At 43.9% G+C, this 23,453-nt stretch overlaps 2 protein-coding genes across 3 annotated transcripts in view; one reads left to right on the forward strand and one right to left on the reverse strand.

The window, feature by feature from the left end:
* The window catches only part of LOC109461305 (uncharacterized), an 81,326-nt gene that overhangs the window by 44,956 nt on the left and 12,917 nt on the right, over positions 1-23,453 (reverse strand). The window lies entirely within an intron of this gene.
* CHST4 (carbohydrate sulfotransferase 4) lies at positions 9,859-19,511 on the forward strand. 2 transcript variants are annotated; one of them, XM_074314607.1, is made up of 2 exons: positions 9,859-10,048; positions 17,655-19,511. In XM_074314607.1, the coding sequence occupies exon 2, from the start codon at positions 17,669-17,671 to the stop codon at positions 18,839-18,841; it is 1,173 nt and encodes a 390-aa protein (XP_074170708.1). In that variant the 5' UTR covers positions 9,859-10,048; positions 17,655-17,668; the 3' UTR covers positions 18,842-19,511. The 2 variants fall into 2 exon arrangements, with proteins under 2 accessions (XP_074170708.1, XP_019609354.2); XM_019753795.2 differs by lacking the exon at positions 9,859-10,048 and adding an exon at positions 10,084-10,235.

The following is a 23,453-nucleotide window of genomic DNA, read 5'->3' on the forward strand; positions in this document are numbered from 1 at the left end:
GATGGCTACAGGGGGCTGTGAAACCTCCTCTCCCAACCATTTTAAAGAAGAAAAAAGAAATGAATCTGTGGGGATAGTCTCAGGTGTTGCCCCTTAATCTGTTGCTTGGACTGTTTGTTAGAAGAGTTTAGAATTTTTCTTTTTGTCTTTAAATTCTCTCCCCTTGGATTCGATAACATTAATTGAGCACCTGCTCTGTACTAGACGCTATGCTTGATGCTGGGGACACAAAAGGGAAGACCCTCAAGACCCCTATAGTTCAATAGAGAAGGTAAGTAAAGGAATGTGCACAATTACAGAAGTTTGTACAACCCAGAGAATGCTCTTTGCTATGGGGTATGGGGAGTAGGAGAGAGAATTGAGCATGGGGGTGACGAAAGTTGCACAGACAAGGCATGTCTGAACAGGGTTTAGCACGTTGAATAGTAGTTTGTAAAGTGGAATGGGAATAAGGTGAAGAGAACATTCTAGAGAAAACAGGTACAGAGAAATGGAGTATGAAAAGACTGGCTTCTATAACTAACATGACATACAATTTTGATAAGATATTTATCCTTCCTGACTGCAAGTTCCACTTGAATAAAAACAAATAGTGACATCCACATAGCAAATACAATTAGTGGATTATGAAACACCTTTCAAGGATAAAATGATACCCTCATATCCGGAAGGTAAATGCTACAACAACTCAGGTGAGACGTACTCTTAGAAAAGGCACTTAGAACAGTTTATCCCAATGTTGATTCTGGTTTTGGCTACATGGAGTCTCATTCATTCTTCTTTCTGACCTCTACCCCTGACTATAATTAGTTCTTCACAGAACTGTACCAGCAGGAGGTGGGGAGTGAGGGGGAATAATTCATGGACTCTCAGTGGAAAACAGGTTAAATGACTGTCAGAAAGAGAATAGCAAACCTTATAATCTCAAAATAATTCCTTGGTCATTTGCATTCAGCATAAATATAGAATTTAATAAGACATGATTTAAAAATAAATGGCGGGGTGGGATGGCTGGTTAACTCAGTTGGTTAGAGCGCGGTGCTCATAACACCAAGATTGCCAGTTCGATCCCCACATGGGCCATTGTGAGCTGCGCCTTCCACAACTAGATTGAAACAACTACTTGACTTGGAGCTGATGGGTCCTGGAAAAACACATTTTAAAAAAAATGTAAAAATGAAAATAAACGGGAACATCATCTGCATAATAGTATTTTGGTATTAAATTATTTGATACGACTATTAAACATGTTTCTGCAAAAACCATCCCACACCATACTGCTAGAATCTAGCAGCTAAGGTTGACCTAACATTTCCTTATGTCGTTCCCTTGCTCAAAAGTTGTAACATTCCCACTGAGTAAAAGTTAATGTTAAAAATGCTCCTAACCTTATATTCAAAGATTTCTATAACCAGGCTCCATCCTGCCTCCCCATGCCCAGCCTTTTTTGTGTTTTGTTTTCTTTTAGATATAATTAACATATAACATATTAGTTACTCCCAGCCTTTTTTTACTATGTCTCTGCAGAAACCCTCTTCTTCGGCAAAACCAGTTTGCTCAGTATCCCCAAAACATGCCATACCACGTGATCGCTGACCTTTTCTAAGGATATTCTTACGTTCCCACCCCCATACCTGACTAGGCTACAGGGTATATTTTCCTTTGCAGACACCTAGCGGAAATTCTCTTTTTTAATGTTAATACAAATAATGTTATTTTTTAAAAGCAATGCAAGTTTCTTGGCATTGTGTAGGAAATTTCGGTAATAACAATGGTTTGGTATTGCATACTGAAGATAATAGTAAGAATATCTAGACTGAGTCATACCCACTTATTTACATTCTACCCTTCAAAGTGTTCTTATAGGATTTAGATTATCTTCAAACTGAGCTATACGATATAGTAAAATATGAAATCGAGTGCCCAATGTTTAAGAAATGACCACTGTACTTGAAATAGAAAGCTCTTTAATCTCTGATGAGAATTTACTCTTTATACTATAGCTTTACATATCTTGTTGAACCAGGTTTTCTGTGGGTGTGTTCATTTGATTACAGTGTTTAGTTTTGAGGAATTTTACACCTGTTGTGCTCAAAGCAGTTAAGTTCCTTTTAAAGATTGAACAAAGGTTCATTCATTCCTTTCACAAGCTGTCACTGAGCACCTTCTATGTGCCAGGCACTGTGCTTGGTGCTAGACATACACAGATAAAAGGTGGCTCCCCAACATAAAGGAACTCCCCAACATTAGTTGGAAAGACAGGGCTAAGGCTTGTGACAGAGCCATGCCCAAGGGACTCTGTACCAATGATCTAATGCCACAGTAACGCTGAGTAACAACCAACCATGTAACTTCAATGTGAAACAACAATAACTGTTAATTTCTTGTGCATCTAGGATGGTTGCTGACTTGGGTTGGATACCCTGCGTGTCTGGGGTTAGCTGCTGTTGGCTGATCTAGGACAGCGTCACTGTGATGATTCAACTGTTTCTTGCGTCTCTCATCCGCATGGCAGTGGCCTAGACACAAGAAAAAGAGCACGCTTACCTGCACAAGTGATTTTTGTGCCTCTGCTTAAAAACATCCAATTGGTCAAAGCAAGTTCCATGGCTGAGACCAGAATCAGACGTATGGCACAGGGCATGGACACAGACACGAGAGAACTCGGGTACTCACTGCAATTTATCACAGACCTGGGGCACCTAACTCAGCCTAACTCATGCTGACTTGAGCTGAACTTTGAAAGAGAGGATAATAGTTAGCTAGATGATATAGGAGGGAAGGTGCTTGTATCAGATCAACCCACATGAGCTAGGAAGAACGTGGGAGATTGTAAGTACTTCTGCCTCTTTGCCTCACAGGATGTAGATGCCCTTCACCTACACCTTTTCCCCTTTTCCTCTCTGGAATTTCGATGTGAGTCCTAGAGATGCAGCAGCCTTTGTATGACCATGAGGCAACAGATTGAGGTTCTACAGAAAGATGGCACCTAACAGCACCATTGAGTCACTGCAACAGCTCCAACTGACTACCTCTAGCCTTTTTGTCATGAGTCAGCGCCCAGGAATGCCTGTAAAATCCCCTGCCCTGCAGTGGTTCAGGCTTCACCATTACCTCCCTTTTCCTCCTTCAGTCGAAACTTTTGTTCCCTCGGTCAAGCTGACTCCAAAAGCTTTCCATCATTAGCAGAGGTGGTGCTACTGTTTATCTCTAGGATGAAGTTTCTCAATCTCTAGAGTGTCCAGGGATCTGGGTAGGACCACCCTCTGCCTTGGCCTCCACATCATCATCGCTAAGAGGAAAGAGGGGGCACCTCGGATTCTCCCGGCAAGTCCTCCACAAATCCCCTTCCTCTAGTATTCACAGTTTGGCCGCCACTATCTGCCTTGAGACCATTGTTATCGGTTATCATGAATCCCTTTATCCGGGTTTATGCCAGTCATACAAGAAGCCCAGGATCCGAGGTCGTGCCTTATCCTTTGCATTTCATCCCCAATGGCTCTGTACATCCCATTTTCTGACCCCATTTCCCACCCTCCCCACCTCCTGAAACCCCCAGGAACTCATTGTTGGCATCGGCAAAAACTCATTTTCTTCAAAGGCTGAATTTTCTTTTTTCACCTTCTTGCTCTAAAGGAAACCTGGGCCTCCTTTGAGGACACCGCTTCCTCGGCAGCCCTCTCAAGAGGTGGTTGTTTGTTTCCCACAGCCCACTGGTGCCTCACTGTTCTTTCCAGACCATTCTGCCTCCCTTCTTCCTAAAACTGCCCAGCTTTGATTCTGACGTTAACCAGACTATGCTACGCTCATTAAAGTCGTATCATTATCACTCTCCAACCCTGCTCCTACGTGATATTACTACTGAGGATCCTTCCAAAACGCTGATTTCTCAAATCCTTGACCTAAACGCCTGTCTTCCTCCTTAGCTCAGTGATTCCCCTCATGTCCTTGTTTCACCTCTTAGCCAACTTAGATTCCATGGCCTGTGATTCTGTGATTTCAGTCACTTTTTTGAATATACCCATCATTCCCTTTCCCCTCTCTTACTTCAATGTACTTTTCTGACAGAACACAAGCCTTAATGGAATCTAACTCCCCACCTATGCCAGCACAAGTCAGCCTCCAGAGGTGGCTGGAGAACTCACACATCTATACTAACTGATCTCACTTCAGGTTTATGACCACTCACCTTGAAAAGGCTGTCATGTCACTCATCAGTCCTACTTACATTACACTGCAGTCACTAACCCACCCTCATAGTGGGCCATTCCATACCTTCTCCTCTCTCTTCAATAATTCCTCTCTCTTCCATAACTCCTTCGCCATCCTCAGACTCAGAGAACAACATTATCTCCTAGTTCACTCAGAGAATAAGAACAATAAGAGAATGTCTACAAAGTCCCAGAATATCATCTCCCCACCTACCTGCATCTGTGCTCATATACTCTGCCTTCTCTCCTCCTAATAAGAATGAATTGTATGTCCTCCCAATTTGGGCCAACTCCTTCACTGTGTACACCTGATTCCATCACTCCAACCATTCCCTCTATCTGCTGGATCATTTCCATCAGCAAATAAACAAGCTGTTGTTTCTCCCATCTAAAAAACAAAAAACAAAAACCTGTCACTTCACCTTACTTCTCCTTCCAACATAATCTCATTTTTCCTCTCCTTTAAACAGTGAGAGTTGGCTATCTTCCTGATCTCCAATTCCTTTCCTCCCATCAGATGCTTATAACTCTACAGAATGTCTTCTTGTCAAGGTCATTAATGACATCGATGTTGTTTTATCAAATGGTGAATATATAATCCCTATCCGTAATCTTTCTGAAACTTTTAACACAACCGATTACATTCTCCTTGAAACATTTTCTTCTGTTGGTTTCCAGGACACAACATTCACCTTATTTTCCTAACTCGCTGGTAACTCATTCTTGGTTTCCTCTGTCTTCTTCTCTATCCAGCCTCATGTCTACATACCACTCTACGAGTATGTTGATGACTCTCAAATGTGTATCTCCAGCCTGGACCTTTCCTCTGAACTCTAGACTTATATATCCAACTACCTGCTCAACATTCCCATTTGGAGGCCCAGTAGGCATCTTGAACTTAATACATCCAAATTCAAATTTGGGATTTCCACTCCCAGACCTAATTTTCTGGTGATTCCTTGAGTGTTCTCAGCCAAACCTAATTTTTCCATATTTTTGAAAATGACAACAATACCCTTGAGTCAGCCTTGACTCCTCTCTTACTCTCCTCCCCACATCTGATCCATCAGTGAATTATTTGACTCTACCTTTAAAATATATGTTTTAATAAGTATTTCAGAGTCCACTACGTCCACTTCCACTATTGTGATCCAAGCCACTGGTCTCCTGTCTCGCCTCCACAGTGAGATCTCCCAGCTTCTGTCCTTGACCCTCTTATGGTTTATTCTCCTCACTGTATCCTAAATAATCCTTTTAGAATACCAGTCATTCCTAAACTCACACCCTCTAGTAGCTTCCATTTCACCCAAAGTAGGAGTCAAATTCCCACCAGTAAGGACTATCGCATTCCTACACAATTTGTCCCAACTTGCCTATTGTTACCTCTCAGCTTCCTTTTTTACTATTCCCCCACCCCTCCACTCACTCTGACCAATCACATTGCTTTCCTTGTGATTCCTGGCTTATCCCCTCTGCACCTACTGTTCCCTTGCCTGGAGTGGTCTTTCCTCAGCTATTTTTTTGGTTTCTGTCCCCCACACTTCCTTCAGGTCCTCCCCAAAATGTTATTTTCCCTGACCCTTCTATGAACAATTTTAAATAGAGGGTTCAGGGGAAGTAACCTTTTTCCCACCCTCAATCACAATCTCTATTTTTCCTTTTCCTTATTTTTCTTCGTTGCATTTACCACAATCTGATATGCCACACATTTTATTGATGTTTGTCCCCCATCCAATAGAAACACAAACTCCCCAAAAGCAGAGAATTTTGTTTGTTTTGTTAACTGATGTTGTCAGCACCCAGAGCAGAGCCTGGTATGTAACAGGCACTCAACAAATATTTTTGGAATTTACTGCACGGAGATTAGGATAGGGTACAGAGACACCAACTCTTAAAAGGTGCTTCCTGGCATGCCAAGGAGTTTTCATCTTGTCTAAAATGAGCTCCACTGCAGTGTTTCCATCAGAGAAGTATCAGGGATCAGAGCCATACAATGCAGATCACTCTAGCTACAGCGTGCAGCAAAGACTAGAGGGGGTAGGATTGAAGCTAAAACAGAGTTGAGTTGTTGGCAGAAATTCAAGCAAGAAATATTGAGAGCCTCAACAAACACAGTGGGTGTGGACATCAAGAGAAGGGGAGCAAATTTGGCACGTAGAGGTAGAATAGACACACTTTGGTGATCAGTGCAACACATGGAGTTACAGCCCATCAGAGGACACCCTTTTATCCTCCCCAGATTGCATCGTGGGTCACCTCCAGTCTCTGGAGAGTTCTGAAAACCTAGATGTAGAATTCTCAGATCACATCTTGGCCCAAATCCAGACAAGGCAATGTCAAGTTCCTGAACCACCAAACACACACAAGATTGGGCTTTATAAGGAAGTCCTGGCTCTTTACTCCCCATTTTTCTCACCCTCTGTGCCCTGTAAAGGGGCCTCAAGAAAGCAAGAATCAAGGAGAAACTTAAAACCATGTTCACCTTTTCCCTCATCCTAATTGAATTTATTCTCCCACTGTTGAAACAAATGCTTCTAATGTGGAGTTAACGGCCATCGTTATTGCCAGGATCTCTACCTAAGTATCTATCCCTAAAGGTGCAGCTCAAGGAAGCAGCTTCTGTAAGGGTGGAATTCAGGGAATCAATAATGCAGTTAAGACTTAGCTGGTTTGCAGTTTGACTCACTGCATAGCTTGCTTTCTAGCCACCTGTAATTAGACTTTGTTTGCAGTTTGATCCATCCTGATATTCATCTGTTTTCTCTTTGTTTCTCCCCTCACTGATTAACTGAAGCACTGTTTGTTCCCTTTCTCAAGGCTACCCTTGTTAATTAACAACATACTAACCTGAAAAGAGCAATTTCTTAACCCTCAGGCGTCGGGACATGGAAATTCTATTTACAACTCCCATGCAGTATTTACTGGTGACGCATTAAAAGTCCCAGGCTGCTATGGCCGAGTCCGAGTCCAAAATCCAGAGACAACGTAGTCTTTAAACAGGCCAGACCCCAGGAAGGATAGCAGCCCTCAAACCTGCCTGATCGACTCCCCCTTTCCTATAGAAGAGAAAGCCAACCTGCAGTTAGGTGCAGCTGCCTATCAGAGACAATTGTCTTTACATCACGTTTTGAGGAGCACCTCAAGTACATGCAGACTTTTGTTGGGATTCTTATCTTGGGATCCCTTGAAACTGGGTATGATTTTGTGTTAGCATGATGAGCAAATATGCATTTTTCTAGAGAGAAGGTCTTTATCTTTCATCAGATTTTCTGAGACTCAGAAAGAGACTGGATCTGCACTTTCCACTACGGTAGCATCAGCCACATTTCAAGGGTTCAATGGACACATGTGATAGTGGCTACTGAATTAGACAGTGTGACACCTAAGAGGTCCTCATCACAGAAAGTTCTCTTGGCCAATGCTGCCTTAAAGAAATGATGTTTTCTCTGAGAAGTTTCCACGAGAAGGCTTTGGTATCGGACACCAGCATTCCAATTTCTTCCCAGTACTGTGGAATACTGTAGACCTGAGCAGCCCAATCTCTGAACCTGCCAACTATCACCAGATGCTAGTGACCAGAGCAGATGGCAGGTGATGTGAATTATTTAGGATCTGTGGTGTATTGGAGTGACCTCATATTTGGGAAGACTTCAAAAGAGCACGAAGAGCACATTGGAAAGGGCTGGGTTAAAGCCCAGTGTTCATCAGCGACTGATAAAGATGTCATTTCTCTCTTTTTCTTTTCACATGAGGTTACTAGACTCCTTCATCTGCAGGGCTGCAAGGGCTGGAGATTACATGGTGAGGCAGGGAATTTGCTCGTATGAGTGTTAAATTTCTATTCCTATAACTGTTGAAAGACTTCTGCCCTGCATGTTGACTATTCTCAGGAGCACAGAGAAAGGGAACAGACCTCCCTAGGTAGCATTGTCTAATAAGTAAGCCTGGGCCTTGATCTCAAACATGGGGCTGAGTCCAGACTTTGCACTACAAGCCGTGTAACTGTGGATACATTCTCCAAGCCTCTATTCTATCATCTGGATGATATGGAATTCACCTCTGAAGGCCATGGCAAAGACTGAATACGATAACCAAACTAGGTGTGAAGTGCAGTACCTGGCTTGTAGCAAGCCCTGAACAAAAAGTAGCTATAATTGTCTTCTTTCATAGTCTTCCCACTCCATAATTCTTACTGGGAATGCCCTCTGTTTTGGATACACTGGGGTTTTGATTACTATGAATACCTATTTCTTAAAGGCTGCTTCCAGCCTGGCCTTTCCAAAAGTTCATCCTACCTGATTTATCAGTCACAAACTAAAGGAGCTAAGATCTATGGTATTACATGTAAGCAAGGCGGTGGGGCAGCTAATTGTACCGAGAATTGTGTTAGGTGCTTTGTTAGTCATTCAGATCACAGTGTCATATGTAATAGGGAAAAACTGGAAACAATCTAAATGTCTGACGATAGAGCACTAGAATTTTGGCATATGGTAAATCCTTTCAAAATATTTGTTGACATGGGTAAATGCTTATGACACAGTATAAAGTGAAAAAAATCAGATCCAAACACCCCCATGTCCCAGCATCCCTAGAGACACTTGGGTAAATGTGTGCCAGGAGACAAGTCAAGAAGGTTCAGTCCATCAACAACTCAAATAAATGTGTAAATGTGTGCCAGGAGACAAGTCCATCAAGAAGGTTCAGTCCATCAACAACTCAAATAAATGTCCATTAACAACATCATGGGCAAGTCATGGTATATTCACACGTGGAATATTACACAGTAATAAAAAACAAAACAAACAACCCTATGATAATGTGCAACAACGTGATGAATCTTACAAGGATCACAGGAAGTAAAAAAAGCAAAGCTCTAAAGAATGCATGTGGTATGATTCTACGTACATAAAGGTCAAACTGGGGAAATTATAATTGTATTGCTTGAAGTGATAAACTGGAAGGAAAAGCAAGGAACTACTTACCATGGAAGTGGTCACCTCTGAGTAACGACAGTGGGGAGAGGTTGTAGGAGGGAAGGGATACTGAAGCAGCTTTGACAATGTTCTGTTTTTTTATTTTTAAGTGGTAGTGCTTTCATATTACTAGATAAATTGTATCTCTATGCCCTAATTTTAATTTCATAATTTAAAATGTTTTAAAATGAAATAAACACCAAGGGAAAGCAGGTACAAACCTATATTTTTCCGTGTGATCGCAATTATATAGATTTCTGCATGAGGAGGGAAAAAAGATGAACAGTGGTTTTCTCTGGGCAGCAAAATGCAAAGGGATTTATATTGTCTTCCTTATGCATTTTGTATTTCTCAAGTTTTTTATAATCAACAAGTATTACTTCTGTAATAAGAATAAAAGCAGAAACACCAACTGCCTAGCTCTGGCTCTTCAATTTACATCTCTGCATGGAGTCATTTTGAGAAAGAGAAATATCTCTTCCCCCGTCCAGGAGAAATGAGGAGGGAGGGCCAGACAACTGAAATCAATAGGCACCACCACAGGTCTGGTCATTTATGATACTGGTAAGGCCTTTCGGGGGCTCAATTGAAGGAAACCAGCAAAGACACGCCCTAGATTATCCTAGAACTCAGCCTGCTCTCTCTTTCAAGGCCTGAAAAATACGCCAGCAGCTGAGTAAGAAGAAAGAGGCATTATTATAATTCAATAATAACTACCACTTTTTAACTCATTATTGTTGTTATTATTGAATTATAGTAGTCCCTCTTTCTTCTTACTGCCTTAAAGAAATGGTGTGTTCTCTGTGAAGCTGCTAATATCAAGGCTTCCTGGGAGTGAATGCTTTCTCAACCTCATCTTGGAAGGTGGGTCATTTTTTTTGGCAGAAGGTAGAGGGCAGTGGAATTTTCTCTGAGAAGGGGCGGTTATGCAAAATGTGAGGAGGAGGAGGAGGAAGCCAAGAGGGCAGTTGGTGAGTCAGAGGAGAAAGCTGCACCGCTCAGCCAGCAGTGAACCTCTCTCAAGCAGTGGGAAGCCTAAGCCATTCACAAGGTAAGAAGGGCTTTCTCTGTGTACCTCTCCAAAGCAGGGCCATTATCCCAGGGCTACTGGAGCGGAGTATCAGGTAACCTCAGGAAGCTAAGTTGGGGATTTCAATGACAATGGCAATAGCCATGGCAAGGGGGGGGGGGGGGGCGGGAAGGGGGGGGCTCAATCAGAATACCTGGAGAATCTTCCTGAAAAAGCATGAGCTGCCTCACAGTAGGTCCCCCATCCCCACAGTGCTCCTTCTCTAAAAGGATCCGAAGGAGCTTAGAATGCCAGTAGGGGGCTGTTCTGATAGTTTGTAGACAGTCCTCTGATGCATCTAACTTGTTCAAACCCTGGCTTCGAATCGCTTCTCGGCCTTTTGGCGAAGATCAAGTATAAATCCTGGCATCCGAGCTCACATCTCTGTAGGTCCTGCAGCTTCTCTGCTCAGGTGCTGGGCGTGGCAGGCCAGAGATGCAGGGAGCTGCACGTTGTCTCTAGCTCCGGATAAGCGTAATGCGATCATTGAACACTCTGGGGCCTGGGACCCAAAAGACCTGGGTTCTGATTCAGGCAGGGCTGTTTTCACCACTGAGCCAATTAATTAAAGTTCAGTTTACTTATTCTGAAACAAGTGGGGGGTGTGGATCGTCACTGTCCTAATACAGTCACGTATTAGATACTGCAGGCTCGGATCTAGATCACAGCACTCAGGCGAGTCTCACAATAAAGTGAGTTGTAATCTTTTTGCTGGGGGAGGTCTTGCCTTCAATTTGTAAGAAACGCAGCACCAAGTGCAATAAAATGAGGTACGCCTGTATATCTAATTGGATTGTTGTCATGACTATGATTAAAAGGGCTTTCAAAGTTGTAGAGTGCCTTTCAGATGTAAAGATTAAGTGATAAGGCCAGTACATGGGCCAGAGTAGAAGAGACCTCTATCTTGTACAGCTTTGGACAAGTCTGGAACTTCTAACTGGAATTGAAATACTTCTGGGCTGGCCAGATGGCTCAGGTGGTTGGAGCAACATGCTCCTAATGCTGAGGTCGCCTGGAGGTCGGCGTGAGTTACCATGGGCTGCTGTGTGCTGCCGTGGGCTAACGTGCACTGCCATGAGTGGCCCGTGGCCAGCGTGAGTGGCTGGCAGCCAGCGTGAGCTGCTGTGAGCAGCCGACTGACGGCCTCAGCTGTGGGGAGCGCAAGGCTCATAATACCAGCCTGGGCCAGGGAGCTGTGTCCTACACAACTAGACTGAGAAACAACGGCTTGAACTGGAGTGGGGAGGGGGGAGGCAGAAAAAGAGCGGGGAAGAAATACTTTTATATGTGCAAAATAAAAATATCTTGTCCCACCTCTTAACCCAGGTCAATGAGGGAACTACAAAGAGTAAAAAACACCCTACAAATATTTGTTCATTCAGTCATTCATTCAACAAATGTTTCATGAGCACCTATTATGTGCCAGGCGCTATCACTGGTACTAGAGACACAGTAATGGCAAGGACCCAGGTCCAGATCTCCTGGTGCTTTCAGTCTAGTTTTTCATGAGCGTATACACACACCTTGCCCAGCTGCTTATCTCCACAAATTTCTGGAGCCTACAGCTATATGTGTGTGTTGGTTTTCTCAACCCAGCTCTGTTCTCTGTGCAAATATCTTCTGCCACCTATAATTCCTGGTTGGGGAGGCACACACTGGGGAATCTAAGTTAGGAATGCATCGGTGGCTGCAATCCAGGGCTCTTAAACTGATGTCTGTGTGGGCTTTATCCTCAGAATTCTTCATTTTGTTTCTGAAAGGCTCCAATTGGGGGGTCATCTATAATTCAGCCCTCTGTCATCAGGCTGCTGGATGAGGTTGCCCATCTGGTGCCTCACGGTCCCCATGCCTGACACAGATGCCACCCCTTTGGTGATGTTTTTCAAGATCCTAAAGTTCTCATGAATCTTCAACACTGGACTGTCCTTTGTGTGCCAAGATGATACCACCTGCCCGTCACTGGGGCAACAGGTTTTTAAATTATTTTGGGGGGTGGTGATGATGGGATGTTCCGAGGGCTTTTTCCTTCTTTTTTTTCTTTTTCTAACTGAACTGGTGAGAGCAAGGGCAATCATCTAAGTAGTCTGTTGCCCTGCAATGGGGCTTTTATTTCTTATTAATAAATGTTTCTTAAAATAATGTTCATTTTTCCCCTGGTTTTAATTAACACATGCTCAGTGTAGAAACTATTTTTGTTTTTTTGGAGTGAGGTTAAGTGTGCCGTGTTGCATCAAAACTATGTCTCTGACTTTATTAGTATCTCGCAATTGAGACAGTATTGATTCTGTGCTCAATACTCAATGGAATCACCTAAATTTTAGTAACTGGTACTAGAGTGACATCCACATGAATTTTAGAAAAGGACAAGTTTCAGTTTCTGATGGATCTCAGTAAGTTACCTGCTTTCTAACAATGGCTGTGCCTCTTCGCACATTCAAGTATTTATCTATTTAGTCAACAAGTATTTAATGAGCCTTAATTGCTTATAAGTTTTATGTACCTATAAACAAGACATATAGCCTTTACCCTTAAGTTACAGTGGCCGGTGGACGAGACATTCACCTACAGCTGTTTACTATAGAGAGCAGGATGCTACATAATAGAAAGTTTGGGGAACAACTAAATGCTGGAGGACAGGAAATAATGTTCAGGGAGAAAGCTGACGGGTGGGCAGAGTCTTGAGGGAGGAGAGGTCTTGCAAACGTCTCAGGGCTTCTGAATAACAGGGCAAGTTGGGAAGAACTGAAAGTAAAGCCTGGAGCCTAAGGTACCAGAAAGGAGAGGACTGACAGGAGACCAAAGATTAGATCCCAAAGGACCCTCGGTATAAGACTTGGGGATCTGGGGAATTTGGTTTTGTTTTTTAATAGTGATAAGAATAGGGCAGTATTAGGAAAGTTCTGGGAAATGCTGTCAGTTTTACTTTAAAATCTGGTGTTTCTGTATTTTATGTTTTCAATAAAACTTCATAAATGTTTCGGAAAAAAACAAGACTTGGGGATTTCAACTTAATCTTGTATGTGTTGGAAAGTGTGGGGGAGGAAAAATAATATTTCCTCCTAACTTTTTAAATTCTTCTGGCTGGACTAATAATCAAATTAACATGAGACAGATTAACAGGAGAAAACGACCAAATTTATTACATATCTACTTATGGGGGCGGTTAAGACTCATATGTCATCTTGAGCTAAGGAGATGGGAATGGGAAGGGGGTTATGATCTGAGACTTCGGAGGGCATGAAGGCAACTCAAATGGAGATGAAAGGCAAATGTTTGGTAACTAAATGTTTGCTGGGCCATCTTTAACAATGGGACACAGAGAGGATCTTGTCTATACTTAGTTTACATCAACTATAGTTATCAGTGACAACAGGCTCCCTTTATGGAGCAGGTCCTCTATTAAATTCTTTAAATCGGTTAGGGGGACAGGCGAAAGGTTCTTTCTGAGTCTTCTGTTTCTTAAAAATAACCAGCTTAAAATAATCAATATCCCCAAATGCATATTTTGGGGTGGCAAACTCTGCTTCCCCTCAAAAGTTATTGGAGGATTTTAGGGGGCGGGGGATGATAGACTTGTGCTTTAAAAAGATAGTTTTTGGCAGCAGTGGATGATGGAAAGAGCTGAGAGACAGAAGAGAGGCTACGTACTATCAAAACCAGGCTAGAGAGGAGCAGATTTGGGGTTCTGGCAACAGGGAGGGTAGGATTCAAGCATGCAACTAAAGCCACAAAAGAACACTCAGGAAGGTAGATGAGGGACTCCGAGATGGGATCATGTCACAGACTTCTCACAAATGCTTATCAACTCTAAGAACTACAGAGGAGGTCAGTGTAGGCCAGCTGGAGAGAAGTGGTGATTAGATTAGAGGAGATTGCCATAAAAAGCTTCAGTTTCCTTTTCTTCAGGGAGCCACATGACCTCGCTTCTCCCAGGGTCTTAAGAGTGTCCTCCTCTACCACTGATTATAGTCTCTGCAGAGATGAGCTTTGCCCAAGACACACCTTAAAGTGTTCCTTAGCTGTCTGGTCAGCCCTGCCATGGCTTGTCTAGATCCAGGATATGTCTGGATTCCAGTGACAAGAGATGGGACTCACTTTACAAAAGCATACTTTCTTTCTAGCCAGGGGAAGTGCCCATGGAAAGAAAAAGCAGAGGAAGAAGTCAGAGGGTTTCCATGGGAATTCCTGAGAACCGTGGAAAACTAAGGACAAGTGGGGACAGAATTAGAAGGCCTGATTCCAGCTCTGGGAGAGAACAGGCATGAGGCTAGGAGCTACTGGCAGTCCAGGAGGGCTCAGGACACTGAGTTGGCTCAAAGCCTGGATAGGGGAGGGAGTCAGTAACCCTGAAAGGTCTACTTTCCTAATCCCTAAGAAATGTTAGCTTTTCCTTGAGTTGTTCATAGGCCCACTTATAAAATTCTATCCCAGTTTCCTCATAATTGTGCACAGGTCAAGTTCTCTTTAGTTTCCTCTCTCTTTTGCTCCATCGTTTCCTATCTTTGTTCCAAACTTTTCCGCATACTCATATTGCCTTGGGAGAAGATCTCTTGCTAAAGTCCCTCTTCAGTCTTTGGGGTGGGGGCATTCTTGGGCCATCATCAATAATGCCCTAGTTTCTCATCATTTCCTTTTGGGCTCAAGCTTAAAATAACTAGGAGCATCACTTAGCTGTTCCTGCTCTTATCTTCAGGGCCAAGACAGGAATTAATGTTCATTGACATTTCCCTGGCACATAGCAAAGCATTTGTTGGCCACCAAGGACAGATGATCCACACTGGATCCTTGTGGCACATACGGAGGAAATGCATTGTTGTAATGAATGGGAGAGAGAGGTTTCGGTGCCATTGCCACACAAGGTTTGGCTTGGGTCATTACATGCTTCCCAGAAGGTTCAGGGGACTTCCAAGGGAAGCACATGAACCCACAGAATGCTCTACCTCTTCAGGAAGCAAGCTATAAACTCCAAAAGCCACTTCTGTGGCTGCCCAATTCCTCCTCTAAAATCCACTCCCTAGACTCTCTGGAGGACCAGTATGAAGGCTCTCTGAGCAAGAGTTATCAAAGGTACATATATGCGTACTCTTGGACTCAGCCATTCCACTTCTGGGGATTTAGCTTACATCTTACATGTTTAATGATGTGTGAACGTAAAGGTCATTATTCAAAGTTTTTGAAATGGCAAAAGACTGAAAATAACCCAAGAACCCATCAATGACAAAACTGGTTAAACAAACTGTGCTACATCCACACAATAGAATTCTATGTATGTAGAGCTAAAAAGGAATGAGGAAATACTTTATGTACGGCCACGGAAATCTCTCCAAGATATATTGCTAAGCTAAAAGAAACAAGGTGCGGCACAGTGTGAAGAAATAGCTACTGTTTGTATTATAAAGCGGGGAAAAAGTGAAGACTATCTGTACATTTGAATTTCCTTGTGTGTGCGTAAAGCAACTGACAGGACACAGGAACGATGAAGCCCGTTGCTATCTGGGGGCAAGCTGAGAAATGGGCGGGTGGAAAACAGGTAGTGGAAGTAGACTTTTCACTGATAGTGATGAAAAAACACCAGCTAATAAGTAAATACTAGCTGTTAGTAAATAGAGAAGAGGTTACTGATTCAGCAGCTGATAAAATTTTTAAGTGTTCTTTCCCCCAGCACAATAATGTAGACCCCTTTAAAAAGTATGTCACTGCCCCTGTTTACAAATAGCTCTAGAAGTTTTCTAATTTATGACTACAATGCTCCTCTGCAGACCCCACTGACTGTCACAGGATTCCCCACTGCTTGTCATTCCATCTGTTGCAGAGCTGGAGTGCGCCAGGCTAGGCTGCAGGCTGGCAAGTACTCCTCTTATTTCCTTTCTATATGCAGAACCTTCCTTTAAATTCTGAGTCTGTGGATTCAATGTCCATAATAATGATATTCTTAAAAACAATTTGAACCATGTAACTGTTACCTATTGAAAAATTGGCAATAAGACCTATCACCAGGAAAACAGCAAACCCTATATCCAGCTCCAGTTACTGCCTAGAAATATATTTTCTCTTCTTTATTAAAGTTTGAAGGAAGAATTTCTGGGGTATATAGTGATATACAAATTAGCTACTATTAATATTTTACACTTTGTGAACTAGCTATTCTCTCTCTTAATAGTTATTTATGCCAGGAGGTCACCCAAAAAGACCCAGAGTCATCTTAGCCCTTAAAGAGGGTTCACATCTCTGTTGGAATAATACCCTAGCATGGCACTGGGAACCATGGTCTTTTTGCACAAAGTGCCCTGATTGTGATGGGAGTAAGTCAGGGTTGCCACCAGTCTATATGAGCTTTAGTGTGAATTAAAAAGTGCAATTCATTTCTCTAGATATTTAACATTAACAACTGGCAAATCATCCTAATATACTTATTCTGTTAGAACAACGTATTTTACTGTCACCTACCAGAATATATTTTTATAGTAAATATCTTAAATTCTTGATGAGATGGCATTCCCTAGGGTTATGCAGTGCACAACCTGCACAACCATACTGGGCAGTCCTGCGTAGGTTGTGTCAAGTATCAAGTATTACCCCAAGCAGCGGCATAGTGGCTAATAGGCCACAAGCACCACTACTGCAGGTCTTAGGCGGGCTTGCCATACTTTATAGAGTTGGCTGCTACGGAGACAACAATTCAACCGAAATAGTTTCAGATAATTCATTATCTGCACATATGTGAAGTCAGCATTGGGGCAGCTCCTCATGTTCCTAGTGCCACACAACGAGACCAAATCAGAAGGGACTAGATGATACTGAGGAGACAACTCCAAACTAAAGCCAAGCAGCTTTATTGACTGTAGCCATGACCTTCAGGGGATTAAAAGTCCAGGGCTTAAAAGAGATGAAGGAAGATAATGAGAAACGACCTTGTAGCAATCTCAAGATGGGGGTGGGTGGGTGATGGCCTTATGGCAGTTCCTCACAAGCCAGCTTATATCTTCCTTAGTTTGAGAAGGAACCACAGGGCTTTCAGCTGAAACTTGGGTCACACGGCAGCGAAGCTTTGCCTAGTTGCCTGTGTGAACACATGCATGTCACCAGGGGGCCAGGGTGGAGCTGTTCCCCTGCATTGATAAAGTACCATATTTCCTCAGATATTTTTTGGTAGTTCAATGGACAAGAAAGACCAGGAGGGAGGAGGTCAAGAGCCTAAAATCAATAGAACTTATTGACACAGCAGCTACGAGGGACAGGAACTGCCAAGAGGGATTTGTGCACTTGGTCACAAGAAGGCTCCAGCACTTGACATTGCTCCTCGGTGTGGGGTGAGGGACGTGGTGGCTTTGGCTAGAAAGCGGATGGAAGGCAGACACCAAAACAACAGCCTAACACAGCCCTTGTGCTTGTTCCTTAAAGGACACTTCAGCACGATGACACTGCCCAAAAAAGTGAGGCCACTGCTGTTGTTCCTGGTTTCCCAGATGGCCCTCTTAGCTCTCGTCATCCATCTGTACAGCCACAACCTCAACTCCCTGTGTAGGAGGGAGGAGCCCAAGCCCATGCACGTGCTGGTCCTGTCTTCCTGGCGCTCTGGCTCTTCTTTTGTGGGGCAGCTTTTCGGGCAGCACCCAGACGTCTTCTACCTGATGGAGCCCGCCTGGCACGTCTGGATGACCTTCACTCAAAGCACCCCCTGGAGGCTGCACATGGCAGTGCGGGATCTGATCCGGGCCATCTTTCTGTGTGACATGAGTGTCTTTGATGCCTACATGAAACCTGGTCTCCGAACACTGTCCAGCCTCTTCCAGTGGGACAGCAGCAGGGCCCTGTGCTCCCCGCCTGCCTGCTACGTCTTCCCGCGGGGTACCATCACATCCCAGGCTCACTGCCATCTCCTGTGCAGTAGGCAGCCCTTTGAGGTGGTGGGAAGGGCCTGCCGCAACTACAGCCACGTGGTGCTCAAGGAGGTGCGCTTCTTCAACCTGCAGGTGCTCTACCCGCTGCTCACAGACCCCTCCCTTAATCTGCACATCGTGCACCTGGTCCGGGACCCCCGGGCGGTGTTCCGTTCCCGAGAACGCACCAAGAAAGAACTCATGATTGACAGTCGAATTGTGATGGGGCCGGAGGGGCAGAAACTCACGAAGGAGGAGCAAGCCTACTACGTGATGCAGGTCATCTGCCGCAGCCAGCTGGAGATCTACAAGGCTGTGCAGTCCTTGCCTAAAGCTCTGAGGCGGCGCTACCTGCTCATGCGCTATGAGGACCTGGTCCGAGACCCCCTGGCCCAGACCGCCCGAATGTATGAATACGCAGGGTTGGAATTCTTGCCCCAGCTCCAGACCTGGGTGCACAACATCACTCGAGGCAAGGGCATGGGTACTCATGCCTTCCATACAAATTCCAGGAATGCCCTCAACGTCTCTCAAGCCTGGCGCTGGTCCTTGCCTTACGAAAATGTTTCTCACCTGCAGAGAATCTGCCACCAGACCATGAATTTGCTGGGCTACCGCCTCGTCACATCTGAGTCAGAGCAGAGAAACTTGTCGCTGGATCTTCTGTCTACCAGGGCCCTCTTCCAGCAATTCTACAGAGAGGGTTGAGGAGGCTCTGTCTCCACAGGGCACCACGTTAACTGAAGGCCCCGTCTGAGCCTTAATTATGTCTCTGTCAGTATACACGTGAGCGCAAGTTGTGCCCACACAGGCTCAAATGGAGAACGCTTTGCGTCTCCACTCATGTCTAGAAAAGAGACTCAGTAATCTTATGTGAGCGGCACATTCCACCACTGAAGATGGAGCATGGTGTCTCTTCTCTTCTCGGCCTTCTTATCTATGTGCACCATGGAGGCTCTGTGGCCAGGGGCCCTGTTTGGCACCACGCAGTATCAGTGGAATAAATCCATGAACTTCTCTTTCTACACCTTGCCCAGTGGGAAAGGGGAGAGACAGGAAAAACCAGGGAAATGGGTCTTCCAGCAAAGAGCCCACCAGTATATTCCACGGGGACGTAAACTCTAAGCCCTCAGAGCTCCCAGTGGATTCAAAAAGGGAATGGGGAACAGGGTTGGATGTTTGCCCATGAGTTTGACCATTACAGCTATCCATTATCACAAATACAAAACCAAATCTCTGTACAACAGAGCACGTTCTGAAGTTCATGGAATGGCTGGGCCCAATTTGGATGTCATTTCCCCTCAGTGTTTTCCTCACACACAGAGGATTTTGACCTGTGAAGCTGCCATCTGTTAACATTAAAATTCCAAAATAAGAATCTGTTTGAAGTGTCCCCTTTTATGCTTTTTTTTTTTTACACTTTTGCTATTACCTATCACCCACACATAGAAAACATGCCAAGACAATGTGTTTGGTGTCAGATGACAAACTTTGCCCTCTTAAGAATTTGTAGAAAGTAGACAACCAGCAACTAGGCCCTTTGTCTCTTGTGTGAGGCCTGAGTTGTAATAATACTATATGCATTACTCCAGGGTCTGGGCACTGTTCTTTTCATCTGATCCCTCAGCCAGAGGACTTCAGTATGACGGGTGCTGTTTACCTCTTCCTGGTCCCCTCTCCTAACAAGAAATGTTGTACAGCAGAACCATTAGTTAAAAATGCATTTTGCTAGGACCTACTTCAGAGTTGCTGGAATTGGAAACTCCCAGGACGGGGGATGGGATTCTGTACATACAGCAGCGACCGTGGTGACTGTTCCGTGGCCAGCCTGGCAGTAAGTACACCCTGCACTGGGCAGCAACACTCTTGGCCTTCTTACTCCAAACAGGTGACTTTTCAGGGCCTGCCGACTATCTACACCCCTTACTCCTGACATTGATTGGTGCTGTCCTCAGGCTGGAAGGAATAGGAAGGAGATCTATATCTGTCTGGAACCCCACAGACCTCTGAGTCCTAACTTTCCAAATCTTTCACTTTGTCCAAACCTAAGAAATACCATTATTTCATCTTCCCTTTGTTCCTACGCCCATTTCTGACATGGCCCTCACATCATAAAGCTCCCTCAAAGTCAGATGGGAATTCTCCCACTGGACTCTGCCAAGTAGTTCTTGGGCTGTGCCACCACCTTAGATGCTTGAGTAGCTACCTTTGCCAGCTGCATCTTTGTGGTTCATTTATACGTGGCTTTAACAGAGTGAATTTATTCTAACATCCAAACCCAAGCCACTCCTCAAGAGCCTACGCCCTCCCAGGCAAATGCTTCTTGCTTCTACAAACATAAGACATAAGCATAAAATCATGCTATACAACATCTCTAAAAAACCTGACCTGGTGTTGAGTGAGAGTTAGTCTCCCTATGGAACAGTCTCCGGTTGATGCGTTCAGGCCGCTGGCACTGGAATTCAATGATGAGTGGCAGTACACCAACTATGGGATATGGGGCGTTTGGGGAGCTGGGAACCTGCGACGAATGTGGAAGATGGTGTTCTGCTAAACGTCCTTTCTAATTTGGAGACATCTGTTCCATCTCCAAACCGCAGCAACAGAAAGGCATCTGTTTGCCTCCTCTCAGCCTATTTTGCTGCAAGGGGTCTGACGATGTTTAAACACAAATGAAGGATGAATTTGACCTAAATTTCTCAGGGCTAGTATTCAGGTTTGGGGAATGAGCTCTCTCAAATCTAGAGCTAACATAATTGCCTGAAATGCCTCATTGCACGACAGCAACTGATGTTTTTACAAAAAAAATAATAATACTGGGCAACTGGCTTAAGCCTCCACTTTGGGGAGAGAAATGAGTCAAAATTTTAAGTAATTTTTTGGAGGGTGAGAAAGGGATAGTTTTGAAACAAAGGGGCTTTGACTGTAATTTAACTGTGTTACTATGTGGCTTCATTTTCTACATAATGAGAACAAGTGTTACATTTTTAATAAATTTTAATTAAAACTATTCTTTTCAACTTATGAATAATTGTTACAGAGAGACATGGGAAGGTAGAATCAACTTCTGATTACTTTTGTGCAAAAGTCTGCCATTGTGTTGTCTGTAAAATGTTTCTCAAAAACAGTTTATAATTTACTATGTGATTTAAACCCAAGCTAAATATAAATTAATATCACTGACTGCATATTATCATGACCTCTATTAAATTACTTTCACAGACTAGCAAAGCCAAATTAAAAATGAATATATGTGCGTGACAAAGGCCAGGTAACAATAAATCTGTGGCAGGCATTTGTTGGAGATCCCAGGACCCTGGCATTTCTGTCGAGAGCTACGCCCCTCTTCTGAATAAATGTTCCTGGTCATTCGAAGAAAGATTAGTTTTTAAATGCAGTATTGAGGAAAAAGTAATTATGAATAACCAGAGTGAAGAGATTTGAATATAGCATTTCAGTTAAAGGGTTTCTTCATTCATTCCATACGTTTAATGGACATCTACTACACGCCAAGGAATGTGCTAGGTGCTGGGGATACAGCAGTAAACAGCAGGCAAAGCCCCTCCTTATGTGCAGCTCATATTGTAGTCTGTTGGGGGTGGAGGAACAAACTATAAATACACATGTCAGATGATGGTAAGTACTATGAGGAAGAATAAAGCAGGGTAAGGAGCTAGAGAGTGAAGGAGGGTGCTGTTCTAAAGACGGTGATAAGGGACGTCTTCACTGAGAAAGCGCTATTTGAGCAGACAGCCTCGTGAAGCAGAGATCTGGGACAAAGTGCCCCAGGACACGTCAGTGTCAATATGGACAGAATCTATAGGGTCTAGTGAGAACCTGTTATGTGCTTGGTACTGTGCTGAGTGTTTTGGAAGATAAACAAGCACAGATGTTACAGGAAGAACAGTATGACAAAGAGGTCATGTGCTCATGGGCTCCGGAACCACACGGCCTAGGAGACTCTGCTATTACTACGGAGTTGGGTGACTTGAGGCAAGTCCCGTAACATCTCCATGACTCAGTTCCCTCAGCTGTAGGGTGGGGAGAATAGTAGCAATACGGACCGTGCTTAGCAAGCTTCCAGCACATAAGCGAGCACTCACTAAGTGTTAGCTGTGAAGGTCATGGTAACAACAGGTCTTGGCTCTCAAGGAGGGTCTTCCATCATTTCTAGCAACAGCCTCCTTAAGGTGATGTTTCACAGCAGATTACGAGCCCTTTCTGGCGTTGCACCGATACAATTAGGAGACGGATCACTTTCTGATCTAGTTTCTCCCCATCAGTAGTTCTCAACTGGAGGCGATTTTGCCCCTCCCCCAAGGGACATGTGGCAATGTCTGGGGACATTTTCAGTTGTCACAACTTGGGGTGGGGACTGGCATTTAGTGGGGGAGAGGCCTGGGATGCTGCTAAACCTACTACAATGCACAGGAAAGCTCTCTGTCCCACAAAGAATTTCCTGGTCCAAAATGTCAGTGCTGCAGCTGGGGAGAAACCCTATTCTATGTTAGTCGGATAAATAAGATAAATAAAGATGAAGAGCTGATGATTCAAATAGATTTCTCTTCCATCCTCACTCAATCACATTCAACCTCACTCAAATGGCACACGACCAGGCCAAGTGTCCTGTCTGGGGAGATACCTGGGCTCTTTTGGTCCCCACTCAAGTCACTTCAAAGGGCTGGTAGAATAGATGTTATAAAAACACAGAGCAGAACCACAGGAGTTTGAGGAGAGGAAGTGAGTGCAGCCAGGCTTCCCAGGACCAATCACTCACTGGCCAGTCTGCACCTTAACTGGTCTTGGCTTACGTCTACCTAATTCAGTCAGCTGTGTCAGGAAAGAAAAGAATTTACGTGGTAAAACATGGTCATTTGAGGGCCTTGGAGAAGATGGGCAGGACAAATGAAGCCACAGGCAGATGCTGTGATAGAAAAATTCATTGTCTGACTCATCTGGGGACAGAAGAACCATTCATGGATGTCACAAAGTTCTACAGGCACCGCAGGGTTTAGACCAGTGTTCCTCTACCTCTTTTTCATTATCACTCCTCACCCTCAACAAGCCTTTGCAGACATGTTTTTCCTAATTGTCCCCCACCATGAAATCTTAACCACAAATATACTGTATATCTGTTTTTGTGCTGTGGCCCTTTGGAGGGTCACCAAACCACTGTAATATCTAAGATTTTTTTTGTCCCCCAGAAAGACTTTTTACTCCCTTGGAAGCACTACCACCTCCACTGAGAATGCATTATTTAGACCACTGTCCCTAATATTATTTCAGCTCCCTTCCCAGCTCCTCTCTTTTTTCCTCAATG

This window comes from Rhinolophus sinicus, linkage group LG11 (genome assembly GCF_036562045.2).
Source record: "Rhinolophus sinicus isolate RSC01 linkage group LG11, ASM3656204v1, whole genome shotgun sequence".
NCBI lineage: Eukaryota > Metazoa > Chordata > Mammalia > Chiroptera > Rhinolophidae > Rhinolophus > Rhinolophus sinicus.

Excerpts from the sequence above, each read along its gene's own strand:
- CHST4 (XM_074314607.1), top strand. The coding sequence starts at position 17,669 with ATGACACTGCCCAAAAAAGTGAGGCCACTGCTGTTGTTCCTGGTTTCC.